The sequence below is a fragment of the Rhinatrema bivittatum genome, chromosome 3 (assembly GCF_901001135.1).
Source record: "Rhinatrema bivittatum chromosome 3, aRhiBiv1.1, whole genome shotgun sequence".
NCBI classification, from domain to species: Eukaryota; Metazoa; Chordata; class Amphibia; order Gymnophiona; family Rhinatrematidae; genus Rhinatrema; species Rhinatrema bivittatum.
Genome location: NC_042617.1, coordinates 49,753,772 through 49,781,190, shown reverse-complemented (window position 1 = coordinate 49,781,190; position 27,419 = coordinate 49,753,772). Strand labels below are relative to the sequence as shown.

Below are 27,419 nucleotides of genomic sequence, written 5' to 3'. Positions count from 1 at the left end.
CAGCAAGAGGGGAACCAGCTCTGGTCTAGGCCCCAGCCGCACCCCACAATGAGATTGTCGACCCATCCAAGGGAAGAAGCCATAGGGGGCAGACTAACCCTATTCTACTGCAGATGGGTCGAGATAACTTCGGACAAGTAGGTCCTAGCCATCATCCGAGAGGGGTACTACCTGGACTTCCTTCGAACCCCTCCGGACAAGTTCGTGGAATCTCCCTGCCACGACCCCCGCAAGAGGGCGGCAGTGGAAGCTACACTGACCAGACTTCTGGCTCTCAAGGCCATAACCCCGGTACCTACACGGGAAATAAATTCTGGACATTACTCCATCTACTTTATCGTACCCAAGAAAGAGGGTACATTCAGACCCATCCTGGACCTCAAGTCTGTCAACTGACACCTAAGGATCTCACGCTTCCACATGGAAACCCTACGATCGGTCATACGTTCAATACAACCAGGAGAGTTCCTCACATCCCTGGACCTGTCTGAGGCTTACATACACATCCCAATTCATCAGGAACACCAGCTCTACCTACGCTTCAAGGTCCTGAATCATCACTACCAGTTCCGGGCACTACCCTTCGGGTTAGCCACTGCACCCAGGACGTTCACCAAGGTAATAGTAGTGGTGGCGGCAACACTCAGGAAGGAAGGAATCCTCGTTCATCCCTACCTGGACGATTGGCTGATCAGAGCAAAATCACCGGAGGAAAGCCACCAAGCAACCAGCAGAGTCATAACCCTACTGGAAAGCCTAGGTTGGGTAGTCAACACAAACAAGAGCTCCCTACAGCCCTTGCAGTCGCTGGAATACCTAGGAGTCCGATTCGACACCATGGAAGACAAGGTCAGCCTGACCCCTACGAGGAACCGGCTCCAGACCTTGCTGAGTCCCTCCCGTCCCACAGCATGGGATTACCTGCAAGTCCTCGGACTAATGGCATCCACACTGGAAGTGGTGCCATGGGCGCGAGCCCACATGAGGCCCCTGCAATGCTCACTTCTATCACAGTGGAGTCCACGATCCTAGAACTACACCGTACGTCTACCACTACCAGCCAGAGTCCAGACCCAGCTACGGTGGTGGCTACAGATCAGCCACATGAGCCGGGGATCAAGACTATCCTCCCCTACATTTGGTTCTGTCCCAGTCATTTGATTACACTTACTTTTTGCAGAATCTGGTATCGATGTAGGCTACCTATGGGAGGGCAGGGTGCTGAAGTTGCAGTCACAGCTCTGCCAGCTATTCGGCTTTCAGTACTCAGGGTCTGGGTTCTATGGCATCTACCTAGATCTCATTCCCTGGGCATTTGTGCATATGAGGCTTCTTCAGGGGGCATGTCTGTTATGATAGAACCCTCAGGCAGAGGACTTCCAACTGCAGCTACCACTGTGTGTGTGTGTGTGTGTGTGTGTGTGTCCAGGTCCAGTCTCTCCTGATGGCTTTCTAGGCCAATTGGAACTGGGCGTAGAATTAGAGATCCTGGAGTGGGTGATAGTGACCACTGATGCCAGGATCAAGCTGAATGGGGTCTTTTAATCGTTTGGAGACGAGGGCAGTTCGCAAACATGTTACTTTTCTTTATTCCACGTTGCGCGATCCAGTGCTGAGTGTCCTATCGGACACTGTAGCAATGGTATCTTATCAACCAATGAGGAGGGACCAGGAGATTCATTGTCTCGGGAGGCCCAGAAGGTTTTCCACTGGGCGGAGTAACATCTGGTGTTACTTGCAGTGTCTCATATCGCTGGCATGGTCAAAGTTCAAGCTGCTGCACCCTGGAGAATGGAACCTTGCAGAAGAGGCGATGGCCCTTATTTGCTCCTGATGGGGCATTCTGCAGCTGGACTTGATGGCATCAAAGCAGAATGCCAAAGCATCCTGCTTTTTCAATCGCAGGTGGGAAGTCTGAGTGGAGGGACTTTACGCTCTGGTTCTCCCATGGCCAAGCAGAATTCTGTGGTACATCTTTCCTCCTTGGCCACTAATAGAAAGTATTCTAAGGCATTTTGAGACTCACCCTGGAAGAGTGATCCTCATAGTTCCAGATTGGACACTTTGCCTGTGGTTTGCAGACTTGATATATCTGTTGGTGGATGGCTCTCTAAAGCTTTGGTATCTTCCTAAGTGGCTCCATTAAGGACCAATATTTTTGGATCCGGCAGCTCGCTTTTGACTCATGGCTTAGTTTTTAAAAGGAACTGTTTGCGACTGAGAGGCTATTTGGAGAAAGTCATTACCAGGCTAGGACATCTTTCACTTCTCTTGCCTATATTTAGGGTGTAGAAAGTGTTTGAGACATGATACCATGGAGAGGATGTTGCACCACATCGAGTGTTGGTGTCTCATGCTCTGGGGTTTTTTTTTTTTTTTTGCAAAACAGTATTTTGAAAGGGCTTGTATTCAATTCCATAAGGCAGCTTTGGGCTGCTTCAGAGGTAAGGTGCATAGGGTATCCATGACTTCGTATCAGGAAATGGTCTCTTTTCTTTGAGGAGTGAAGCATTTGCGCCCTTTGGTGAGGCAAGTGTTCCCCTTGTGGAACCTTAATCTGGTGGTATGGGTTCTCTGTGGTCTTCCATTTGAGCCATTGAGGAAGGTATTCCTGAAGGATCTTGTGCTAAAAGTAATCTTCCTAGTGGCCATTTGTTTGGCAAGGAGGATTTCAGAGCTTCAAGTACTGTCATTCTTGTAGGCATCCTTTCCTTCAGTTTTAGGAGGATGGGGTGTATTTGCTCACGGCGCCGCCTTTTTTTTACTGAAGGTAGTCTGACTTTCAACTTAGACTGTGGAACTCCCTTTGTTTCGTAACTTTTAGACTCTTCTGTTCCATATGTGAGGGGGCTACCTGACTGTCATCAACCGTTTTTGGAGGTCGTCTTCTCTTCATTTTGTTTGGGGGAATGAATAAAAGAGAGTAAATCTTCTGAAGCCACCATTGCTTGATGGCTAAAGGAGGGCATTCTGTCTGCTTATATTTGCAAGGGGCTTCCGATTCCCAAAGGGTTTTGGGCATGTTCTACTAGGGCGCAGACTGTGTCCTGGGCTGTCAATAGGTGTTCCCACTGGAGATCTGTTGGGCAGTGACCTAGTCTTCTCTATACACTTTCATAAGGCATTACCGACTGGATGTCCAGGTGTCGGAAGTGAATGGTTTTGGAGATAGTGTGCTGTGAGTAGGTCTTTCAGATTCCTGTCCAATTTAGGGGAGCTTGAGTACCTCCCATATATCTGGACTGATCTAGGATGTGAAGATGAAAGGAAAATACCGGTAGGTTCTTACCTGCTAATTTTTGTTCCTGAAATAACAGATTAGTCCAAAGCCCTGCCCTCTCTGGAAAGACTGCTTGGTTTATGCTGTGTGCAGATAGAGTTTTTCGGTTTGGGAGCTTTCAGTCACCTCTGTAGATGAAAAGGACTCCAGTTTGGGGCTCGACCTTTTCCCTGCTCATTTTGGGGGGCGGGTAAAGTTGGTTTGTTTTTTTATCTCATCTTGGGTACAGGTCATTCTGAGGAAGTGCAGGTGGCATGCTATCTTAAGTAGCACAGTGTCAGAAAAGCTCTTCTTCTTTGACTTCATCTGCTGATAAGGATGAAAAACCCATGCATTTGGACTGATATGTGGTATTCCAAGGACAAAAATTTGCAGGTAAGATCCAATTTTCCTGTACTGCTGATGCGGGTGGTTGCCTGTTTTTCCTGCCCATTCCAACCATATAAACAAAAATCAAAAAAATTGAATGGTGTTAAACTTCATAACATTTGAATATGCCAGACTTTGATTGGAATAATGGTTTTCAACCCAGTCTTCTGGGACTGTCTGTCTAGTTTTCATCTACAATTATGCTTGAAATGTATTTGCATGCATCAGAAACACTTTTGAAGCCCAGGACTCTTGACTTTTTGTATGTATTTCTCTGCCTTTGCACATACATTAAACCATCCAATGTGGTAATAAATTGAGCTCAGGTGATCTGGACATTAGAAACATTGACTGTAAGATGAGGTCCGGTATTACCTCAGGCTTCATGGATTCTGTTACCATTTACCTAAGACATGCTCCTTGAAGAAAGTCCAGGATATCTTTACTTCTAATTAATTCCACAAGTAGGATGATCCAGTCCAGTGGTCCTCAACCTGTGTGGGAACCACTTGGCCAGTTTGGTTTTCAAGCTATCTGCAATGAATATGCATGTACTGCTTACACTGTATGCAGATCTGTCTCATGCATGTTCATTGTAGATAGCCTGAAAAACACTGTACTGAAACATCCCATCAGCAGAATCCTTCATAAGCAGAGAAATCTTGAACTCCTTACAAGGAACATTGTTCAGGTAGATAACAGAACCCATAAGGGAAAGGATGATGCTGTGCCTGATCCTTACAATTAGGGATATTGTTTCTAATATTCTAATGAGCAGTCTGAGCTCAAATGATCATCAGTATGGTTTAATATAAGTCCAAAGACAGAGAAGTGCGCACAAATCAGTCCTCATCTTCAAGATTACCAGCTTGTTAAAATGGATGTGTACCTTAACAAGGTACCGTCAGGATGAAAAGATTCTTATGACATAGAACGGTGGTCAGAACAGTGGTCTAAATTAGAAGCTACAGTAAGAGCAACAGTAAATAAAAGCAAGAGGAAAAACAATTTATGGCAGATCAGAGGGTCGGATCAGGGTATGCATTGGATATAGTATAATTTAGATTTCAGCAAAGCATTTTATACTGTCCTACATAGGCTCATAAACAGAGCCACCTTGTGGCTGGCTCCCAAGATGGTTGACTAGGTTTGAAACTGGCTAAATGATAAGACAACAGAGGGTAGTAGTAAATGAAGTTCACTGTGGGAAAAGAAAGGCGATAAATGGAGTGCCTCGGGGATCTGTCCTGTGGCCAGGTCTGTTCAATATCTTGATAAGCGATGTTAGGGGTTAGTAGGAAAAGATTCTGTTTGCAAATGACACTAAGATCTGAAATGAGTAGATACCCCTGAGAGAACCGGCAAAATGAGTGATTTTAAGAAAGCTCAAGAAGTGGCAGCTAAGCTTAATACAAAAAAGTGCAGCGTTGTATACTTTGGGATGCAGAAATCTAAGTATGAGATGGGTGAAATGCTGATGTTTGCACTAAACAAGAGAGAGACCTCAGGATGACCATATTTAATATCTCCAGATAGTAAAATAGTGGGACAAGGTGATGGCCAGAACCAGAGGAATGCTAGGGATAAGCATAGAAAAAGGTGATCATGTTTCTGTGCCAGTTGTTGAGAGCTTACTTGGAGGTTGTACCTCTTGAATTGATACAGAGGGAGAAAAACTGGTCTAGAGAGGGCTACCTAAATGGTGCAAAATCTGCACAAAGAGTCCTATGAGATGATACTTAAGTACCTACATTTCTACACCCTAAACATGGGGCTAGGAGATGCACAAGATGCAATAATTTTTCATTGGAAAAGAAGTTCTAAAATTAGAACCAGAGGTCATGGTATGAGGTACTTAAAGGGGTAGACTCAGTACCATTTGAAAATATTTCTTCATGGAAAGAGTGGTGATGCAAGAAACAGCCTTCTGGTGGAGGCAAAAACGGTACAGAATTCAAGAGGATATTTTAGTTGTGAAAGGAAAGATTGAGATCAACTTGCGTCTCTGGCACTGCATCAGGAGGTAAATTGGGCAGACTAGGAGACCTCATGGTTCTTATTTGCCGCCATTTTATGTTTCTTAATATTCTTAATTGTCATTCATTCTGTTGCATCTGTATGATATAGAAAAAGAGGAATCTAAACTTACAGACTTGTAGGCTTGGTACCATTGTAATACAAATGATAGTCTTGAAAATAATGAAGTTCTGAATAGGAATAGTAATATCTACCTAAGAATGTTTTTTTTATTTCATTGGAAATTTTAATTTAGATTCTAAGTTTGAAGAGCTACAAGAAAAATATAATAAGGAAGTTGAAGAGAGAGAGAGATTGGAGGCAGAGTTGAAGACCTTACAAGTTAAAGTAAGCTCAATATCACTTGTGCCTGTGGCTAATCAGTGAAATATTACTTATACAAGCCGTTAAGCCAGTTAAAACGGGCTACATTACATTTTTTTTTCAGTCCATTTTCTAACACAGCACCCTTCTACACTTTTTCTCCCTCTCTCCCCCTTCCCCTCGTTCACTCCTCCCCTTCCCTCCACTCAGTCTTACTCACCCTCTGTCTCCCACTGCCTCCTTCCCCTCACTCTCACCTCCCTCCCCTTCCCTCAGTCAATCCCATCCCCTCCCCCACTCCCTTTTCTCTGCTCCACAACTTCTTACCCTTCCACTTACTCACATCCCTGTCTCTCACCTCTCCCTCATTCTCCCTCTCCCCTTCCACTTACTCACATCCCTGTCTCTCACCTCTCCCTCATTCTCCCTCCCTCCCCCTCACTCAGTCCCCCCCTCCCTCCCTCTCACTCAGTCACTCCCTCCCTCCCTCTCTCTCTCTCTCTCTCCCTCCCTCGCTACTGGCCGCCGCCGCTGCCACCCGACGCTGCTGCTCGACGCCGCCATGTTGTTGTTTTTTTTTCTGACGCTGGCTGAGACCGACGTGCTCGCCCGCACATGCGCGGTAGAGATGCTCTCTACTGCGCATTTGCGGCACGTCGGTCAACCTTCATTTATTAGGTTGATAGTCCTGCTATATTTACCTCCTTTCAAGAATTCAACTCCTCTGGGAGAGAGACTGATCTCCCAAGCTTTTGGCATTTACTTGAAGCCAGCTATTTGAGAGTATTTGCAAACATACAGACAGAATGATTTGTGCTTCATTCATTCCAGTCCTGTGTCTTAACATGTTAATGTTTGTTTATGAAGCAAATCTTATCAGTGAATGATGAGATTTTCTGTTGTAGGCTAGTAAAGAGCTGAAGTGTCCCTCAGTATGCTAGTGATTATGAACAAAGACTTAGCTCTGGACCCAGCAGTGTTGAGTCTGGGAATGCAAATCTCTAGCTGTCATGTGTGGATATTTCTACAAATTAAAAACATTTCATGCCATATTGAGCAAAACTGTCTTCTTGCTAAAGGCACAGGAGGTTTGGGAGCTTTAATACTAAGGTCCCAAGTTTCCTGCAGCAGCTCATGAGTAAATGCTGTAGTTAGAATTAAAAAATTATTGGGCATGTGTTTGCAAATTCTGTAGCATACATTTCCATATTTATGTATTAACATACACAAATGCCATTTTAAAAAATCTTTTTAAAAACTTTCAAAAGTCCCCTTTCCAATCTTTTCTTGTATACTTGAATATTTTCCTTTCTCACTTGAGGGAACCGATGCAATACTGTGTGCTAACCGCTGCACATGGCTTAACGCACGATTGGACGCACATAGCCTCCGATCCAATACAGGGATTAGCATGTCCAAAACGCACGTCCAAATCACCGTGTAGGTAATAGCGCTCATCACATGAAAATTCATGTAGATGAGGCTATTAGCTGATCCCCGTGATCCAATAAATTTTCTGCGCGGCCAATGCTCCCTTGCAACATGTCAAATTTTATGCCAGCCTGGGTCTGGCTTAAAGGCATGCTACAGTCAAGGGCACCTTGGAAAAAAAAAAGAAAAATCCTGCTATCTGTGATTCCTCATAGCGATTCTATGTAGGAGGAACCAAATAAAGCAGTATTTAATAAAAAAAAAAAAAAAAAAAGGGGCATTTCATACACACAAGATACATGGTCCAGGCCATGTATCTTATGCATATATATGCCGGTAGTGGGAGAAAACGGACGCTTGTAGATTGTGTACATTTGTCCCTAGCGCCTCCTTTTTAGCATGACCCATCATTTTAGAAACATAGAAAATGATGGCAGAAAAGGACACAGTTGCCCATCTCGTCTAATACTGGATCGCAAGCCCAGGAGAGATGGCTGGGTGCATGCTAGGAAAATGGGCGCTCAACACATTTATTGCATTGGTCCCTTCTTTTTTTTTTTTTTTCCTTGCTTTGTTCTTTTCAGGGCTTTTGTAGGCAGGAAGTGGAACTGTGGAGGAGGTGAGAGGGGCCTGGGCCAGTGCAAACTGGTGGGACCAGAGCTAACTGTGATCTCTCTCTCCCTCTTTTATATATCAAAGCCATGTGGCTACCCTTGTCTCAGGGTAGGCTCCATTTTTTTCAGGTGGCAGATTGCTATTCTGGGTTGTTCTGCCAGAAATTAAGTCCTTGGTAATGAAAACAAAAAAGGGTTAAGTTAACACAAGTCTGAAAGTCGTGAGCAGTAGTGCTATTCACCAAGGTCAGGGTTGACTCCTTAACAATTTACATTATTGCTCGCTAATTTAAACTTTTTTTTTTTTTTGTTTGCTTCTGTTCTTTGCTCTGCAGAATCCATTTCAAAATCACCTCTTCCCTCTTCTATTCTCTGCAATACAGGAGGAAAAATGGGGAGGAGGGGCTGGATTAGGGAGCAGAGTAGCTGTTCTCTTCTCTTTGTGCTTCAGGCTCAGCCCCTCTTCTCGTCCAAGCAGGCTGCCTGGAAGGGAAGTCCCTACTGCTCTGCCTCTTAAGCCTGAAAAGAAGAGCCAGAACTATGTGCCACCCTATTCCACCACAAATTAAGCCCTGGTTCTTTTTATCCTATTTCCTAAAGGGAACACAGGCTTAGGAAATCACTGTCTCCCTAATAACTTTTGTGTTTGCTGTCCTAGCCACACCAAATTTTCAGGATGTGTAGACTTGGGCAGGGCTGTATTTTTTCAGATCCATTCGTATATGTTTGGAATTTTTGTTTCTGTTCTTTATTGCTGCAGTCTTTCCCCCTTCCTAGTTTGCTTCTTTCTCTTACGTTTCCTATCTTTCATCCTATCTGCTAGTCATTTACTTCTTGTTCCCTCTGTCCCCTCCAGTGTCTCAGCCCTCACTCCTTCACTTCCTTGTCTTTCTTCCTCTTACCCCTTGCATGATACTTGCTCCTCCCATCTTTTCCTGCATGGTCCACGTCACCCTTGTCTCTGCCTTCGTTTTCTCTCAATACCTTATGCCTTACTCATGGCAGACCACGGATTTGATGTAGACACAAAACAAATTCTATTTCATCTTGTTAACAGTCCAGTGAGTCCATACAAGTGGGTTTTGTCCATCTACAAGTAGATGGACGCAGAGCTCACAGACTTTCCCAGTGACAACATCACCCCTATTTAGAGGTGGTGCAGCACAGAGAAACCTCAGTATGCTCTGCCTCCAGCAGATGATAGGACTCATTGGTAGTGCAGCAGGATCTGGTAAAGGCAATGACACTTTAGGGTCAGGGTCCTGGTTTTCCCAGGACAGCCTGCCTGCTTGGTGGTTTCCTGTCCCAGAGTAGACTTGATAGAGCCGGGGGGTGGGAGGGGCACTTTATCCTGCACATATAAAAAAGGGGGAAAAAAAAGTCTGGTACTTTAATTCAAGAGAAATGTCCTCCTGGCTGCAAAAAATAATTTCTTCTAGAGGTGGTAAGGCAAGAGATCTAGTATTCTGATTGAGCTGCTGAGGTAAGTTGAGAGGAACAGCCCTTATCTAAGTGGTGATTGCTGGAGTATTGCTGTTTCCCGCAGCTCCCATGGATAAAAAGTCACACTGCCATCGCTGTGGTGCTTGCAACTGTAAATATTTAGTGTCTTCAGCCATGCCTTGTGCTTAGCTAGTGTCCGGGCTGGAAAGTTGCCAGGCAAGTTCTTCTATGCCTTAGGGAGGTTGACCATGTCTTCTACTGCAGCAGGAACTTCTGTTTCTGCCGGCTTTTATCAGGACAGGCTTCTGAAGAGGCTGCGGGCCCCATGTTTTGATGGGCCTGGTGGCCATTTTGGGTCAGTTTTCAGCAGCTGCATTTTTCCTTGATCTTGGGTTTGTAAGATCAACCAGACCTGTTTTCAGTGGAAAGGTCCCAGAACTGGAAATTCCTTTCATCGGTTTAATTCGTTCGGTAATTTTTTTCTTCCAGTTGTGCCATTCAGAAGCCTGGAAGAAAACACGGGTCCTCTTTTGGGACTCCTAGATTCCCCTCAGAATCCAGCTCCCTGCAAGCGACCCAGAGGAACAATGGATCCCGTGTCTTCTGAAGTTGAGAAGAAACAGCCAGAAGACTCTGAAGATTCAATGAGTTGTGTGTCGATGGAGGGAATCTTCCCCTCCTCCAGTTGGGAGAATGACTGTCATCCATTTGATTCACAGAGATGACATAGCTGCACTGATTGATCATATGTTTTCTTGTCTGAGATTTTTGGGTCCTAAGGTAGAGGAGGAGGTGGCTCCAGTTTGGAACCCCATTATTAAGGGGAACCTCAAAGCCACCAAGGTGTTCTACTCTGTGTTGGAAAACATGCTGTTTTCTGAATGGGGGACCCCTGAGAGTGGTCTCAAGGGGGTCAAGCATCTTCTCCAGCTATATCACTTTCTCCTGATGCAGTCCAGCTTCAGGTAGATGTAATTGGTCACAGCTGTCACTAGCTGGACTACTGTCTCTGTGGAGGGTAGCATTTTTCTCAAGGATCCGCAGGACAGGAAGATGGAGATCGCCCTTGTAAATATCTGTTCATATTCTCTGCTTTTGTGGTCCATATTTCTGTTTGTGAGAGTTTGGTCATTAGAACTCTTATGTTGGATTCAGCAAATCCCTGAAAGTGCATATGTGGCTAAAATAGATCTAGTAGTGGCCTTTTTGGCTGATGCCCTTAATGATCTTTGAGTTTCTTCTCTGACAAGCAGGATGGTAGTCCTCACACATGGGTGACATCAGATGGAGCCCAGCACGGAAAAGTTATGTCAAAGTTTCTAGAACTTTGACTGGCACACTGAGCAGGCCCATCATGCCACTATCCACGGGGGAGCCCCTCTTCAGTCTCTTATTTTCCATGGAGCTATTGTCTCGCGGTTGTGATGCTCGTGCTCTTTTTGGTATTTTGGAAAGCTTTTTCCTGGACAATTTTTCGACTTTCCTGGGCCGGGTCCTTCTCCATTCCCCTGGCTTATTTAGTTGGGCGACATGGTAAGCTTTCTCCCTTCTGTTTGGTCAATTCCCAGTGGTGTCCCCTTCGGTGCCCACCAGCCATTGACAGCGTGTGAAGTCTTTGTCATGGCGGTGGGTTTTCGTTGGTGTCCCCAGTGCCCTCTGACTATGTCCCTCATGGATCCACACAAAACCAAAAAAAAGAACCCAAGGAAGTCTTATCCGTCAAAACCAAACACAACAAAAAGACCCTATCTTATTGTTAGACAATGCTGTTTAACCTGTGCAATCATTTAAATTGAAATGTGCCGCATCAGCAAGCCAGACAACGGCAGTCATAAAACTTGCCGTCCGGACTACTCGTCACTTGCGGCTGTTTTTTTAGAAGATTTTAGAAGATAAAGTTTAAAGTCACAACTTGTGGTAAAGTGTTATTCTCAATATTTCCATGCAGTCCCAAATTATTTATACATAAGAGCAACATGCATCTGTGCCCTGAATTGTGATTAAGAAGCCCGACAACGGGCTTCTTAATCACATTAGGTCCCAGACATTAGGTCTGGGACATTGAAATAATTAGGTCCCACATTAGGTCCCAGACATCGAAATAATTCTTTGGAGACGGTATGTCTGTGAAGAAGCATCAGTCCTGGGTCCTGGTATTTTCTAATTACTCCTGAAGAAGCAATACTGTGATCGCGAAACACCCTTCCTGTCATTTTCAAGGATGGACAAATTAATTTGACAAGTGTGGAGGTGTGCTGCTCTGCAAACCCCAAAGGTATGGGATTATCTTTATCATAGTAAATGATTGAAGATAAAGGCCCAAAAGGTCATCCAGTCTACCCAGCAAGCTTTATTTATTTTTAAATTTGCTTATTTTTATTCTGTTAAGTATAGGAATTGGCACTTCATGCAGGTTACCCCCATGCTCTCTGCCAAGGGCAGCAACTGCTACTCTGTGCAGGTTACCCCAAAGCTAGTTATCCCTTATCTTTATTTCCATCCTTTAGCCACTGGGTTTCATGGCAGCCCCTTTGGACTTATTTATTTTATTTATATTCCACATTTAGTGCTGTGGGCCAGAGCTCACATGCAGCCTCTATAGTTTCCTCTCCTGACTCACTGGTCTCCCCATTCTCAGGATTAATCTTTCAATGCCCAAGTCTGCGAGGTACAGTCTCTGATGGATGGTCCCTCAGAACCTTTTGTGGGGAGTCGGTCTCTTAACTCCTTCCTGGGTGTTGGTCACCACAAATGTGAGCCCATTGGGTGGGGAGCTCAGGTCTGGATCAGGTCATTCACGGTCTTTGATTGCTGGAGGAGGCAGCCTGGTCCATCGACAAACTAGTGACCAGGGCAGTTCATTTGGTCTTGGTTCATTTTCTTCCCTTAATCGGAGGGAAAGTGGTTAGAGTGCTGTTGGATAATGCTATAGCAGTGGCATATGTGAATAGAAGTCTGGCAGTGCTGGAGAAGATGAATCTTGTTTTTTCTTGGATGGAAAAGATTCTACAGCTTTTGTTGTTGGCCCAGATTGCCAGGCAGGAGAATGTTCAAGCAGATTTCCTCAGCAGGAACCTGGATTCGGGGGAATGGGAGTTCAGTTAAACGGCCTTTCAGTTGATAGTCCACAAGTGGGCTATGGTCCTGGCCTTGCATGGATCTCATGGCAATTCTCAGAACGCCAAAGTCCTTTGATTCTTCAGCTGTCACAGGGAGTTTAGTGCCATGGGTATCTCTTTTCTCTCATTCAACCCTGGCCATAGGGGGAGCTTCTTTGTCTTTCCTCCTTCGCCCCTGATTGTCAGGAATCTGTGCTGAATTGAGTTGGAGGGCAATTGTGTGTGAACTTAGTCTCTCCAGATTGGGCTTGGAGGTCATGGTAAGCAGATCTAGTGAGGCTTCAGGTTGACTGTCCTTTATGTCTGTCGGAAGCTTGGGGGCTTTTGGTTCAGAGTCTGATCATTCTGGAGGCGCCTTCTCCATTTCGTCTTATGGCTTGGTTCTTGAAAGGGCATGCTTGAGAGAGAGGTTATTCTTCTCTGGTGATTTCTACTTTGCTAAGGGCTCGTAAGACTTCTACCTCTCTGACTTATATTTGATTATGGCATTGAGGTATTCTGCAAGGATCTATCTGTTTTGCCTTGGCATTCCATTACCCCTTGTGTTATAGCCTTTCAGTAGGAAGGTTTGGAGAAGGATTTAGCTTTAAATTCCTTGAAGGTTCAGGTTACAGCTAATTCTTGTTATGGGGTAAGATTCAGGCTGCCTCTGTCCTTTTTGGAGTCAAGAGGTTGCTGCTATCTTTTAGGCCTTTGGTTCCACGGTGGAGTTTTAGTCTCTCTCCTCTTTGAACCCTTAAAACAGGCTTCTTTGAATGATCTTACTTTGAAGACAGTTTTCCTTGTTGCTATTTGTTCCACTCTTGATCCAAGTGCTATAATCAGGGATCCTTTTTTGATCATAGTATCCAACTCTGTGTCCTTTCGTCCTGTCCCATCCTTGCTGAAGATGGTGTCGGCATTTCATTTGAAACTCCCTGCTGGCGCTTTTCCAAGGACGAGTGTCAAGGCAGTAATTGGTCCTTGCTGTTTCTAGACATTAACCGGGTTTCCCTGTGCTATTTGGAGATTTCAGATTACTTCCACGAGCCAAACAGGTTGTTTGTTTGGGAGTCCACAAAGAGTAAAGCAGCCTCTAAGGCCACCATAGCTAGATAAAGGAAGCAATTTCTTCAGCTTACATGCTCGGGGGGGGGGGGGGGGGGGGCAGTGGGCTCTTAAGATGTTTCGTGTGCAGTCGCCTTGGGCAAAAGCGGTGGTGGTTGTGCCGGTAGATCTTAGCATTCCTTTGTGAAGCACTACAGATTGGATGCGATTACCAAAGAGGAGCCCTAACATCCTCCTTCCCTGATTAGTGGGCTTTGGTACGTCCCTACTTGTATGAACTCACTGAACTGGTGTAGTAGGATGAAATGGAAGGAGACATTTTGCCTGTTTTACACCAGTCCAGGACCTCCCCTGGATTTTGGGCCTACTGGTCTCGGGAATCTACAGCTGTATTTCTTTCGGGCTAACAGGTCTGTTTCTCCCTGTTGATGCTTCTTCATTTCTCTCTTTACTCTGTATGCTCTTTCCACAGTTTTTAAGCAGGTGGGTGTCTTCATTAGGATTTTTCTCCATGGTTGTTTGAAAAGGCTGTAATTTTGATGTGCTATAGTTTTTCAGTGCTTTGACATAGGCATACTGGGGAGTACTGCACCACTTCTATATAGTGGCAATGATATCACTGGGAAAGTCTGTGCTCTGCCTCCATTTGCTGGTAGGGAGACAAAACCCACCTGTATGGACTCACTGGAGTGGTGTAGCAGGATTCATGGAAAGATAATTAACAGGTAAAAATTTCTCCTTGAGTGCTACAGATCAGTAGTAGTAATAAATATAGAGATTTTCATTTGTGGTGTTATGTGCTACTTATTTCTTGTTCTGAGATGCAAGAGTGACTCAGCACATGAATCATTAGTATATGTGAAACTGTTAGCTGGAATTTATAGCCCCCTTCGTTATACATGTATACATTTCCTCTGAAAGAAACTCTACTTTTTCCTAATTCTGGCTGCTTGTGAGGGTATTTGATATCATAGTGGATCAGCTAAGTGTCGCAACAAGCTGAAACAACTGACAATGCCCCTGCACCTCTTGGAATACTTTAATTCATGCTTCTTTCTTACAGTTTACAACTGAGTGGTAATATTTTGACTGTGGTTGAAGTTTGTGCTGAAAGATGTTTTCTGGAAACTTCTTGCAGAAGATGGATACATCGTTCTCCCATCGGGACATTGCTCGACACTATGCATCTTCCTCCGTGTTTCCATGGCAATCTGAGCATACGCCAAGGAAGCCACCAGCTGGCAGTCAGGAAACACCTTACAGGAGAGGCTCTGCTGCATCTCATTTCCCCTGGGAGCAGAGAGAGACCCCAAACAAGCAGGGACTGAAAGATGTCGTCATCAGCCTCCCTGAAGATCCCAGCAATTCTCAAGGGACTGAACCACTGAGAAATCAGAATCAAGGTATTGAAGTACTTCTATTCGTGTGTACATCTTTTTCCAGGCTACAGTAACAAATTTTTTTAAGACTTAATGGTGAAGTTGCTTTCAGATTAGATTGTTTTCTGTTTGCTGTGACTTTATGGGTGAAAATCAATCAACTACTGATGTGCTAATTGCTGATAGTGTTCTGTAGAGAACATTTTAAGACTCCGGTGGAACAGCTGTTATTTCCAGCTTTTTCTCTGGGCTTAACTAGGCACACCTGAATAGGTGGTCCATGCTATACCTTTGTAGTTAGAAATGCAGTTGTGCCTAATTAATCTGAGTTGCACTATTTTATTTCCTATCACTGCTGTGCAGTTGGAGTCTTAAATTATTCCCAGCTGCTGGCAGTAAAAAAAAAAAAAAAAAAAAAAGTCAGCCATTTTTTTTCTTTTTGCTTGAGTTATCCTTAAGAGAGTTCTGGCTCTGAAATTAGTTGATTATAGTGGTAAAGAATGTTTGTATCTTTCTTTATACCTCTATACAGTCAAGATACAGAATGGGGTGCGCAGAGGCTGTTTAGCATGCGCAATAACATATTGTACACAAAACTTCCTAGCAGTCTGAGCCATTAGTGTGCACACATCTAAACAAAGTACGTTGGATGCAAACCGGGCTATAGCATGGTATGCTTTCAGTCATGCACTATTTAGTGGGTGCTTTCTAACACCTAAAATTAACACCCATTTCTGAGCACTTGTTAACTTTTTAGTTTATGTTCTTAGTGGCTCAGCTAACAGAATGTATTATGGATTACAGATGGAAAGGATGTGGGTGCTGGGGAACAGACAAGAGGAGACCAGAGAGGCTATGGTGCAGGAGGGCAGCAGGAATTGTAGAGCAGGCATAAACCATAGTTAAGGATATCTGTGCACTTTTCTTGGATACCCCTTTTACTGTCCCGATATTGATGCTTAATGTTATTTTTTTATTGTGTTGGGAGTGACTGAGGCTACTGACATCTGATGACTCTTCCAAATTCATACCCTTGCTGTTAGAAATTTTCTTGTTACCTCTCTTCCAAAGAGTACACACTAGCTTTCTAGTATCTTGTCCAAAGTTGGGGTGTGGGGTTTTTTTTTTTTTAGGGCTCTTTGTGTGTGTGTGTGGCTTGGTAGCTTCTTCTTTTCTTTTTCTTTGTGCAATTGGCATCAATCAGATTTTCTCAAATTTTAAATCTTTCTCTTCTGCTGCTCCTAGGTTGGTCATTGTAGCAACAGTCCTTAGACTAGAAGCCATGCACCAGGGTTTCTTTCAAGAGCCTTGTGTCCTGGGCTCTAAATTTGGCCACCAGGCATTGCCCAGGACTCCCTCCTCCACGGGTGCTGTGAGCACTGCCTTTACAGCATCCCCAGCCAGTTCGGTGTGCGGAAGAATAGTCCTGGGAATGGAACCAGGGGCTTCTCGCATGGCAGTGTGCCACCTTCTTGAGTGAAGCAAAACATCCATTCCTGTTCATACCAAGATCAGTCCAGATTCCTGGGTTTTGCCTCCCTGCCAGAAGATGGAGCCAGAAACATTTCACTCACACTGCCATATTACCCTAGTGTGCCACTTGCATTTCTTTGGTATTTCTCTGTCTCCAGCAGATGGTAGAGTTGTAAAACATGCAGTCTGGAGTAGATTGGGGGGAGGACATTTTTTTAGATAGTCTTTCAAGCTTTTCTCCCAAGGAATTGTTAGGTTCTGATGGGGCCATCCCTTCTGGTTTGAGGTGGACAAGCAAGGGGGTTGGTGACCCTTGAGATTGGCTCAGTCCTTGACTATGGGGGGATTGATAGCTGGTGGTCCGGTTCCCTCTTTCCCCAGGAGAACCTGTTGAGTCTCACTTCAGCTCTGCATGATCGACATGACATCTTCAGGGAAGTACCTTGTTTTATTCTGTTACTTCTTGTGTCAGCTGTTAAAGTTTAAAAAAAAAAAGTGTTTAGCGGGAGGATGGGCACTTGCTAGTGCAGAGGACTCTGCTTACTGAGCTGAGAGCACTGCTGGCTGGGGGTCTTGGCAGGAAGGTGCTTTCTGCTACACATGGCTCCAGCCTCATCGGTTAGAAGATAGTGTGCAGTGCAAACTGTCGCTCCTGCGGGGAGTCACATGCATATCTTTCTCAGGCCGGGTTATACTCCCGTTGTATCTCCGGTGGGAAAGGCAGTTCAGGGTAGAATTGCACTGCTGGTACAAACAAACAAGCACTGAAAGCATTGGGGGCTGCTGTTATGCCTCTTCTGTCAGCATGGGAACAGCAGACATCTTGGCTTCAGTGGCAGCAGCAGCAGGGGATTCCTCACCTCCATTACATTGGGCCATCAGGGCCCCGATAAAGGGCAGGCAGCCTCTGAGGTGGAAGAAGACCTGTTGGGGTTCTGGGGATTCCTTCACCTTTTCTTCGCAGTTTGTGCTGCTTCTGCATAGGGCATACCTAGCCGGGAAAGCAGCGGGGGACAAGAGACCTCTGTCCCAGGTTCAGCCTGCTGGTGATTTGCAGCCTGTGAAGAGATCCATGGTTTCAGGGAAAAAGGATCTGTGAGTGTTTGAAGAATCCTAGGACTGTTGGCTCACCTGGGCAGTCCCAGGGATGACTCTGGAGAATCAGAAGATTCCAATCTAGCTGCAGATGTCTTTTCTGGAGTAGGGTCTGTTCAGGACCTGGAGCTGGAGGATGGTCCAGAGGAAGTGCCATTTGCCGAAGGAGATGACCCTAAAGTGGTCCATCTCTTCTATAAGGACAAACTATGGCCCTTGATTTTGCATGTTCTTCAGAAACTAGGTATCAAGGTTCCGCAGAAAGAGTCTGACCAGGAAGGAGTTAACTCTGTCATGGATGGATTGAGGGGTCCAGTAAAGGCTTTTCCTTTCCACAAGTCTATAAGGAAGTTGGTAGTTAGGGAATGGGACACCTCTGAGATAGGCCTGAAGGTTGGTAGAGCAATGGCTAAATTTGTACCCATTATTCGAGGAGATGCTTCAGCTTTTACGCTTCTGAAGGTGGAAGCTTCAGTGTTGGAGGTGATTAAGAAGACCACCAACCAAGTGGCTGGGTCAGCCATGCTAAAAGATATTCAGGAAGTTCATTTTAAGAAGATCTTTGAGGTGTCTGCGTTGGGCATATGGGCTGTGGTTTGCAGTAGTTTTATGCAAAGGGCATACTTGCGCTGAATCCAACACATGCAGGCAGAGAAACCTATGTTAGCATCTGCAGCAAAGCAGGCAGAGCATCTGGAGGCAGTGGTAGCATATATTGCCGATGCCTTATGACCTGATCAGAACATCCTCCAGGATTATGTCTGTGTCGGTCAGGAGATTGCTTTGGTTAAGGAACTGTTCCGTGGATGTGGTCCAAGTCGCAGTTAGGGGCAGTTTAACGGCAAGCTCCTGTTCTGGAAGGACTTGGAGCAACTGGTTAAATGGAGCAACTGGCATATCTTGCCAGAGGGTGAACCGAAGGGTGGAAAGAGCTCCTTTCCAGCTCTTTCCCATTTTTGGGATAATAGGAGATTTCAGCAGAATAGGGCCCCTTTGGGAGCTCAGAGACAAAGCTGGGGCAGTCCTTTCATGGGGGATGGAAGCCAACACTGGTTAATCCTGGTCAGGGAACCAGGAGGGCCAAATCATCACAATGAAGCATGGACGGTTCGTTCTTCTGTTCTGGCCGTTGGGGGGGGGGGGAGGGGTGCTCTTTTACAAGGAGTGGACCAAGATTTCAATGGACCAGTGGGTCCCGAGTGTGATAAAAGATGTCTACACCCGCTACGAGAAGCCTATATTGTCCTTCCTTGCACCCCGCATGCCAAGAAATTGGCAGTTTAGGGGACATGGATTGCTTGCAGCACCTAGGGGCTATAGTTCCCATTCCTCTAGGGAAAAAGAACAGAAAAGTACTCCATTTATTTTGTGGAACCAAAAAAGGAGGGAACCTTCAGACCGATTTTGGATTTAAAAAGGTAAATACGGCCTTCAGGATACCATGGTTTTTTATGAAGACTCTGTGCTCGGTCATAGCGGCAGTGCGCAAAGGAGAGTTCCTGGCTTCCCTAGACCCGACGGAGGCATATTTGCATATAGCCATCAGACCAGAACACCAGCGGTTCCTGTGTTTCATGTTTCTGGGGAAGCATTTTCAGTTCCAAGCCCTTCCTTTAGGGGTGGTGACAGCTCTGTGTACTTTCACCAAAGTAATGGTGGTGGTAGCAGTGGCACTCAGAAGGGAAGGGATACTGGTGCATCCATACCTGGATGACTGGCTCATTTGGACAAATTCGGCAGCTCTCTGTCAGCAGTCGGTACATCAGGTGCTCGAGAGGTTGAGGTCCCTGACTTGGGTGGTAAATCTGGCAATGAGCCATCTCACACAGTCTCAATTCCTGGAATAACTAGGGGCTCACTTTGACATCCGAGAATGGAAGGTATTTCTCATAAGTGAGCAGATGCTGAAATTATAGATTCAGGTTTATTACTTTTGGGGCTTTCTCTACCCAAGATCTGGGGCTATTTACATATCCTGGGCTCTATGGCATCCACAGTGGAGCTAGTTCCCTGGACATTTGCTCATATGTGACCTCTGCAGAAGGCTCTCCTCTGCTGTTGGAATCCATTATGGGAGGAATTTCATCTGGCGCGTCCTCTCAAGAGGCATGCCAGGCCAGTTTCTCATGGTGATGTGGTTGGGCCAATGTGAGTCAGGGAGCAGAGTTGGAAATCCAGAACTGGGTGATAGTGATCACCATTGCCAGTCTTTACAGTCAGGGAGCGGTATGCCAAGGTCAGTCTGCACAAGGCCAATGGTCGAAGGAGGGAGGCATCATGGTCTATCAGTTGGTTAAGAGATGCAAGCGATATGTTTCACGATGCTTGCTTTTCTGCCACGATTATGTGATCAGCCGGTTTGGGTCCTTTCGGACAACACAATGATGATGGCATACATCAACTGACAGGGAGGAACAAAGAGTCGAACGGTGACTCAGGAGGCCCAGGAGTTGGTTTGTTTGGCAGAGCAACATCTGTCACACCTAGCGGCTTCTCACATTGCTGGACAATGTCCACAAGGATTATCTGTCACAAATGGCTAGACCCTGGAGAGGGAACTGTCTGAGGAAGCGATGCATCTCATTCTGATCAGAAAGGGAATGCCCCTCATGGACTTAATTTAAAAAATCCACACCTTATAGAGCAACACGATACTATTACAACTATAGGATTGCAAACGTGTTCGCCAATTTTCTCAATTTATGTGTTAGAAATGTTTTTGATTTTATGGGACCATCATAAAACCCCTTAGTTAATACCTTTTAGAACACAAACTTATGTTCTTTTGATAAGTCACAGGGGTACATGTATAATCATTGGTCCATTTTAAGCCATTTTTAAAAAACATTTTCTCAATATCATAGATTATAAAAAGTGCACTCTTTCCCCATTTAAAGTGAATTACTTCAGGCCCAAAACGGTACCATGTTTCGCAAACTGCTACTTCAGGGGCTGGAATCAACGTGCTTTCAGCCAAAAATTGTTTACAGTCACATCTCCATTTTCTGCAAAACAATGAAAAGTATTTAGACATCTCATTCTGAAAGTCAAATTCTTTACAATGAGAACAGGACTTACTTTCAGATGGACAGCATATTCTATTTGTCATGGCGTCTCAACTTTCCAGACGCTCAAGTTTCTGAAGTCTACCTGAACAGGTTTTTAAATTTCACGTGATGTATCTTTATGAACGTGATAGTTTGTTTAATTGAAGGGATTTAAAGGCTCCAAAATTTTGCGTAATGACGTACATGCGCTTAGACTGACATCTCTATTCAGTGATTTCACAGAAAATATCTTGTCAATACTTTAACGAAATGCCATCCATTCTATTTCTTTATTAAGTCCAAAAGGGGCCACTGTATGAAGCTTATAGATCCATTCTTGTTCCTACTGGAGTAAGCGAGTAGCGCTCTCCATCCCGCCAGTGTGCCAAGACTTTCTCCAGGATGGTCCACTTGCAATCTTGTATGTGATGATCATGTTGCAAGAAGTGGACTTAATAAAGAAATAGAATGGATGGCATGTCGTTAAAATATTGACAAGGGATTTTCTGTAAAATCACTGAATGGAGATGTCAGTCTAAGCGCATGTACGTCATCAGCAACATTTTGAAGCCCTTTAAATCCCTTTAATTAAACAAGCTATCACATTCGTAAAGATACATCATCACATGAAATTTGAAAACCTGGTCAGGTAGACTTCAGAAACTTGAGCGTCTGGAGAGTTGACACCATGACAAACAGAATATGCTGTCCATCTGATAAAGTAAGTCCTGTTCTTATTGTAAAGAATTTGACTTTCAGAATGAGATGTCTAAATACTTTTCATTGTTTTGCAGAAAATTGAGATGGGACTGTAAACAATTTTTGGCTGAAAGCACATTGATTCCAGTCCCTGAAGCAGCAGTTTGCGAAAAATGGTACTGTTGGGCCTGAAGCAATTCACTTTAAATGGGGAAGTAGTGCACTTTTTATAATCTATGATATTGAAAAAATGTTTTAAAAAAAAAAAAGGCTTAAAATGGACCAATGATTATACATGTACCCCTGTGACTTATCAAAAGAACATAAGTTCATGTTCTAAAGGTATTAACTAAGGGGTTTTATAATGGTCCCATAAAATCAAAAAAATCTTTCACATAAATTGAGAAAATTGGTGAACACGTTTGCATTCCTCATGGACTTAATGGCATCATGATAACATGCCAAGTCACCTCGTTTTTACAGTTGCAGACGGGAGCATGGAGCAGAAGGACTCGATGCTCTGGTTCTACCCAGGCCTCTGAGAATTCTTCTTTGTGTTTCCTCCATGGCCACAGGTGGGTAAGGTGCTTCAGGGATAGAGAAACATTCGGGCCAGGTGACTTGTGTGGCTCTGGAATGGCCATGTCCACCATGGTTCTCGGATCTGGTCAACATCGCAATGGACTGGCCACTAAAGTTCGGTCATCTGTCGAGGCTTCTGCACCAAGGTCCAATATTTTCAGATCAGGCGGCTCACTTCTGTCTTGCAGCTTGGCTTTTGAGAGGAAGTGTCTGAGATGGAAGGGTTATTCCAAGGATGTCGTCATCACCTTACTGCAGGCTAGAAGACCATCCACAATCCTCGCCTTTGTGAAGAGTTAGAGGGTTTTTGAATCCTGGTGTCTAGGTCAGGGAGTGCAGCCGACTTATGCTTCGGTTTCATATGTTTTGACTTTTCTGCAGAAGGGATTAGTTAAGGGTCTAGCCTTTAACTCCAAGTACAGGTGGCGACTTTGGGATGTTTTTGGCATAAAGTACAGGTAGTGTCCCTGGTTGTACATCTGGATGTAATTAGTTTTCTTCGGGGAGTCAAACATTTGCGTCCACTGGTGCGCAAAATATGTCCATCTTGGAATCTCAGTTTGGTTCTCAGGGGCGTGTGAGGCTCCATTTCAACTGTGGAAGAGAGCAATTATGAAGGATCTAATCTTGAAGGTACTTTTTCTGGTGGCAATTTGTTTGACCAGAATAATTTCAGAAATTCAGGCTTTGTCATGTAGAGATCCCTTTCACAGATTTCAGATTCTGGGGTTTCGTTGCGCACAGTACCTTCCTTTTTTCTAAAGGTGGTTTGTGTTTCATTTTAGTCAAACGGTGGAGCTTCTGGCCTTTCCAAATTTGGATTCATACATGCCTTACACGAAGGAACTTTGGGTGTTTGGATGCTTGTCTAACGTTATTGAGATATCTTAAGGTTACTAATAGTTTCAAAATATCAGATTATCTCTGTGCTTTGGCATGGTCCGAGGAAAGGCTGTAAGGCGTCTAAAGCTAGGATTGCTCGTGGGCTGAAGGAAGCTATTGGCTTGGTTTACATCTGTAAGGGTAGTTCTGTACCTGAGTGAGGGCTCACTCGACTTGCTATCAGGTGACCTCTTGGGCTGTGTGTGTCAGCAAGTGTTGCCGCAGAAGATTTATCAGGTGACTGCTTGGAAGTTGTTGCACACTTTCACCAGACCTTATCAGTTGGATGTTCAGGCTCCGGATTTTGAGAGTGTTCTTCGAGTGGGACTATCACAGTTCTACCCTGTTTGGGTATATCCCAGAAGTCTAGACTGATCTGTGTATGAACATGAAAGGAAAATTGGTTCTTACCTGCTAATTTTCATTCCAGGAATACCACACATCAGTCCAGTACCCTACCTGTTCAGTAAAGCCCGCTCATGCTGAGAGTATGTATAATGCAGAGTTGTTGAAGGATTCAATGAGGTTCTTTTTTGTAGTTGTTAGAAAGTTTTTTTGTTTTGTTTTTTTTTTTCCAAACTTTTTTGAAATTTCACCTTCCTCCTCCTTGAAATGGGTTCTGGAGTTTAGTTAGTTTTTGTTTTATTATCATCTTGTCTTGGGTACAGGTCAATACTGAGGAACTGCAGGTGGCACATTAGGGTATATGGCAGTGTCAATGAAATTTTTCTCTGCTTCCATCTGCTGGTAGGGAGGCAAAACCCAGGAGTCTAGACTGATCTGTAGTATTCCAGGAATGAAATAAGCAGGTAAAAACAAATTTTCCTTTATCTAGAACTTGTCTACTGAGCTTTTTATTTTTGGGTATTTCATTTTAGTTTTAAATTGTTGAATAAATATTGACTACAGGTTCCCAGTTAGAGCACTGACATCAATACCAACCCAATAAAATTTATCTTTTTTGAAAGCAGTAGAGCACTGGTGGTGATTTTGTTGGCACTCCAATTTGGAGTCAACTGTGAGGTGTGAGTGAAAAATATAAATATTGAAATTACAAAGTGGTGGTGGTGGGGGGGGGGGGGGGAATCCTTTTCCACCACTGGTTAGTGTTTGCCTTTAAGGGAGGCAATTTTCAAACAGCCTGCCTTGCTGCAAAGTCTGTGGACACCTCTCACCCGCGATCTTTGCATTGGTTTTCAAATGGAAAGTCAGCTTGTGCTTTCGCTTTGAAAATTGCTGGAGTACTTTGCCTGCAGGCAGATTTTCTGTGCAGTAAAATTCTGTAGGCTTGATAATGCAATCTACATAAATTATTTTCCTCCTCCTTCCACCTCAGACCTGCCTATGTTTTATTTGGCTAAAAGTACTCCATCTCAGCCTTGTATTTTTGATGCTCATTATGCAACCTCAATTTTTGTCTGAAACTGCATATTAGATATAAGAAAGTGGAGTCTGCTTGAAAATATAAAGTGCTAGCAAAAAGGTGGAGCCTACGCTAGTGTTTTTGTTTTTGAAGAGCTGAGATCCAAAGTGAATGAGCTCGAGCTTAGTCTGCAAGCTCAAGAGAGAGACCTGAAGAATCACTTGAACAAGATGAAAGAAGTGCAGAGACAGCTGGAGAAAGCCCAATCAGAACTGATGGAGAAAGACAAGAGTCTAACAAAAAGCTGCGAGGAGCTGGTTAGGACAAATGCCCAATTTGATCAGCTTACCACCAAGGTATGGTCTGATGCTATTGCAGTTCTCGTTAAAATGAGATGTTAGGAGAAAGATTACAAGGTTTAAGAAAGGTGGATTATAACAGCCTTGAATTTAACTGCATTTTCATTTCATTTACTTCAGTTTATATACTTTTTAAGATTAACTCAAAGACTATAATGCAAATAAAATACAATCAATAAATAAAACATTTTCATAAATTAAAATCATGGAGAGATCACAGTATTATACCCACGAACCACAGTGACAAATATACATACAATCATGTAAACACTCTCCTTTCAGATTGGCACACTCCTCCATCACCAGTAGGAAAGTGGGATCAGTTTTTAGTGGTGAACTGCCTGGGCTTTAGTTTCTTCACCATTCCCTACAGTCCTCCAGGTGCAGATGAGCAGGTGACCTGCTGACAGACAAAAACAAACTACCAGCAGAAAATCCCTATCACAACAGGTTTTGATAATTTCAACAAGCCATTTTGGGCCAAGATTCTTTCCCTTTCTAGAAATTCCTCTGTTCTCTTAAGCCACAGCCAGGTTTGTCCAACAAACCCTACTTCACTAGGGGAGCCCTTGTATTGTTGAGGTAAATTAAGTCGCAGGAAATTCTGGTTGTCTATGTGGGGCTTGGCTGCTTTTCTCAACTTTTTAAAGATGCAAGATAACTGCAATTTCCTCACTGGATACAGTCTATCAAAGCTAGGCCTGATACCTGCTCTCTGCATACACCATGTGCCCCTCTGCAATTTGGCAGTTATTAGTTCCTGTCCTAATAGGAAAGGAATTTAGGAGGAGTAATCTTATGTGACCTGAAGGTTAAATTTTATGCCATTGGAAGCATGCTTTCAGCAAGTACTGAGCCGTGCTTGAAGAGAGGTAAGGTACAAGAAATGGGGGACTTGGGTGGCATATTTGGCGATGAAAACTTGTATGCTTATTTTTCTGGAATGATAGAGGGCCAAAAATATGAGGCAACTAAGTCAGAGCAGAGCGATGTTAATTAAAGCTGCTTTGAATTCCCAGCAAATAGTGTCAAATGTGGAGCCCTGATAGGTATAGTTAAGGAGAAATGGACAGCAAGCTGACTTGGGTACATGCCCCAGTATAACAATATCGTGTAAATGCTTAAACTTGTATGTACAAGAGCTGGGAGATATTCTTAGTGCGGGGGGGGGGGGGGGGTGGTGGTAAGGGGCAAGAAACAATGAAGACTAGTGCAAAAGAAACATGGATGCTCTTTTGCACTAGTCCTGTGAGCCCCATCCGAAGCCGGTGATAGAGTCCCAAGGCGACCCGAGACCTGCTTCGAGACCGGCTAACTTCCTCCTCTCCTGCCGACCGCCAATACCTCTGCCCACGACCCAGCGACGTCATCCGGAATCGACGAGGAACCCGACCGATGACGTCACCAAGACGCAATGAAGGCTACTAAATAAAAACGCGTGTGCCCCTTAGTGCTGCCACTGCTTTTCACTTCCTACTAACCAGGAAACTTAAGTTGTACCCCCTTTTTTAGCCCTCCCACTCCTACGCTCCTCACTCTCGTTCATACCCCCTCCCTTCACAGACAGATCTGCTCTTCACCGTCCACTCAATTCCAATACAACCACCCTTTCCCTCTCCACTAATGCTAACATACCCTATCCCCACTCTTAACTACAAACCATACCATCACAAAAAACTCTTACCCTTCTCTCCTCCCTTCAACCTCAAATCCCTAGTGCCAATCATGTTTTCCCCACTAGTGCAGTTTCTCTGCCTTACTACTCTATCAATTATACTCTTCAACTCTCTAACTAAAAAAAAACCACCGATCCTGAACGACCTCCTGATAGACGACCAGCCAGATGTCTGTGCAATTACAGAAACATGGCTAAAACAAACAGATTTAGTACTCCTGAACCAACTCCCCACCCACCTATATGATATATTCTCCCTACCCAGGCACAAAAAAAGAGGGAGAGGGCTCTTATTGGCAGCAAAGAAAGATCTTAAATTAATCTCTGACAGTCAACACTGCCCCCAAATTTGAAATTGGTTTTTTCAAATCCTCACAATTACAAATTTGTCTAGTATACATCCCCCCCAGGCCTCCTCGACCACAACGCCTCACCTCTCATTGAATTTATCACTGCAAACATAGATATGGACACTCCAGCCATCATCCTCTGAGATTTCAATCTCCACGTCGACACTACCCCACTCTCCCCCACTTGCGAAGCCCTCCTATCCTCCTTCTCAGCCATGGGCTTTAGACAAATCATGTCCAGCCCCACTCACAAATCAGGCCACACCTTAGACTTGATTTTCACAAACTCCCATCTCCTTCATTCTGACCCTCCCACCTGTACACCAGTACCCTGGTCAGATCCCTCGCTCATAAAAACCAAGCTCACCATCAATAAAAGACAGTCCCCCCCCCCAATTTCTGAATTGTATGGTGTTGTATTGCTTTTGGGAGGGGGATGTATACTAGACAAATTTGTAATTGTGAGGATTTGAAAAAGCCAATTTCAAATTTGGGGGCAGTGTTGACTGTCAGAGATTAATTTAAGATCTTTCTTTGCTGCCAATAAGAGCCCTCCCCCTCTTTTTTTTGTGCCTGGGTAGGGAGAATATCTCATATAGGTGGGTGGGGAGTTGGTTCAGGAGTACTAAATCTGTTTGTTTTAGCCATGTTTCTGTAATTGCACAGACATCTGGCTGGTCGTCTATCAGGAGGTCATTCAGGATCGGTGGTTTTTTTTTAGTTAAAGAGAGTTGAAGAGTATAATTGATAGAGTAGTAAGGCAGAGAAACTGCACTAGTGGGGAAATCATGATTGGCACTAGGGATTTGAGGTTGGAGGGAGGCGAGAAGGGTACGTTTTTTGTGATGGTATGGTTTGTAGTTAAGAGTGGG

General features: G+C 44.3%; 1 protein-coding gene across 4 annotated transcripts in view; it reads left to right on the top strand.

Moving 5' to 3' along the window:
• Positions 1-27,419, top strand: part of CENPF (centromere protein F) — a 256,055-nt gene that overhangs the window by 67,214 nt on the left and 161,422 nt on the right. For all 4 annotated transcript variants that reach the window (XM_029593203.1, XM_029593204.1, XM_029593205.1 and 1 more), the window contains exons 5-7: positions 5,922-6,013; positions 14,782-15,046; positions 24,317-24,519. In XM_029593203.1, the coding sequence (XP_029449063.1) occupies positions 5,922-6,013; positions 14,782-15,046; positions 24,317-24,519 (560 nt within the window). The remainder of the gene's footprint in view (positions 1-5,921; positions 6,014-14,781; positions 15,047-24,316; positions 24,520-27,419) is intronic.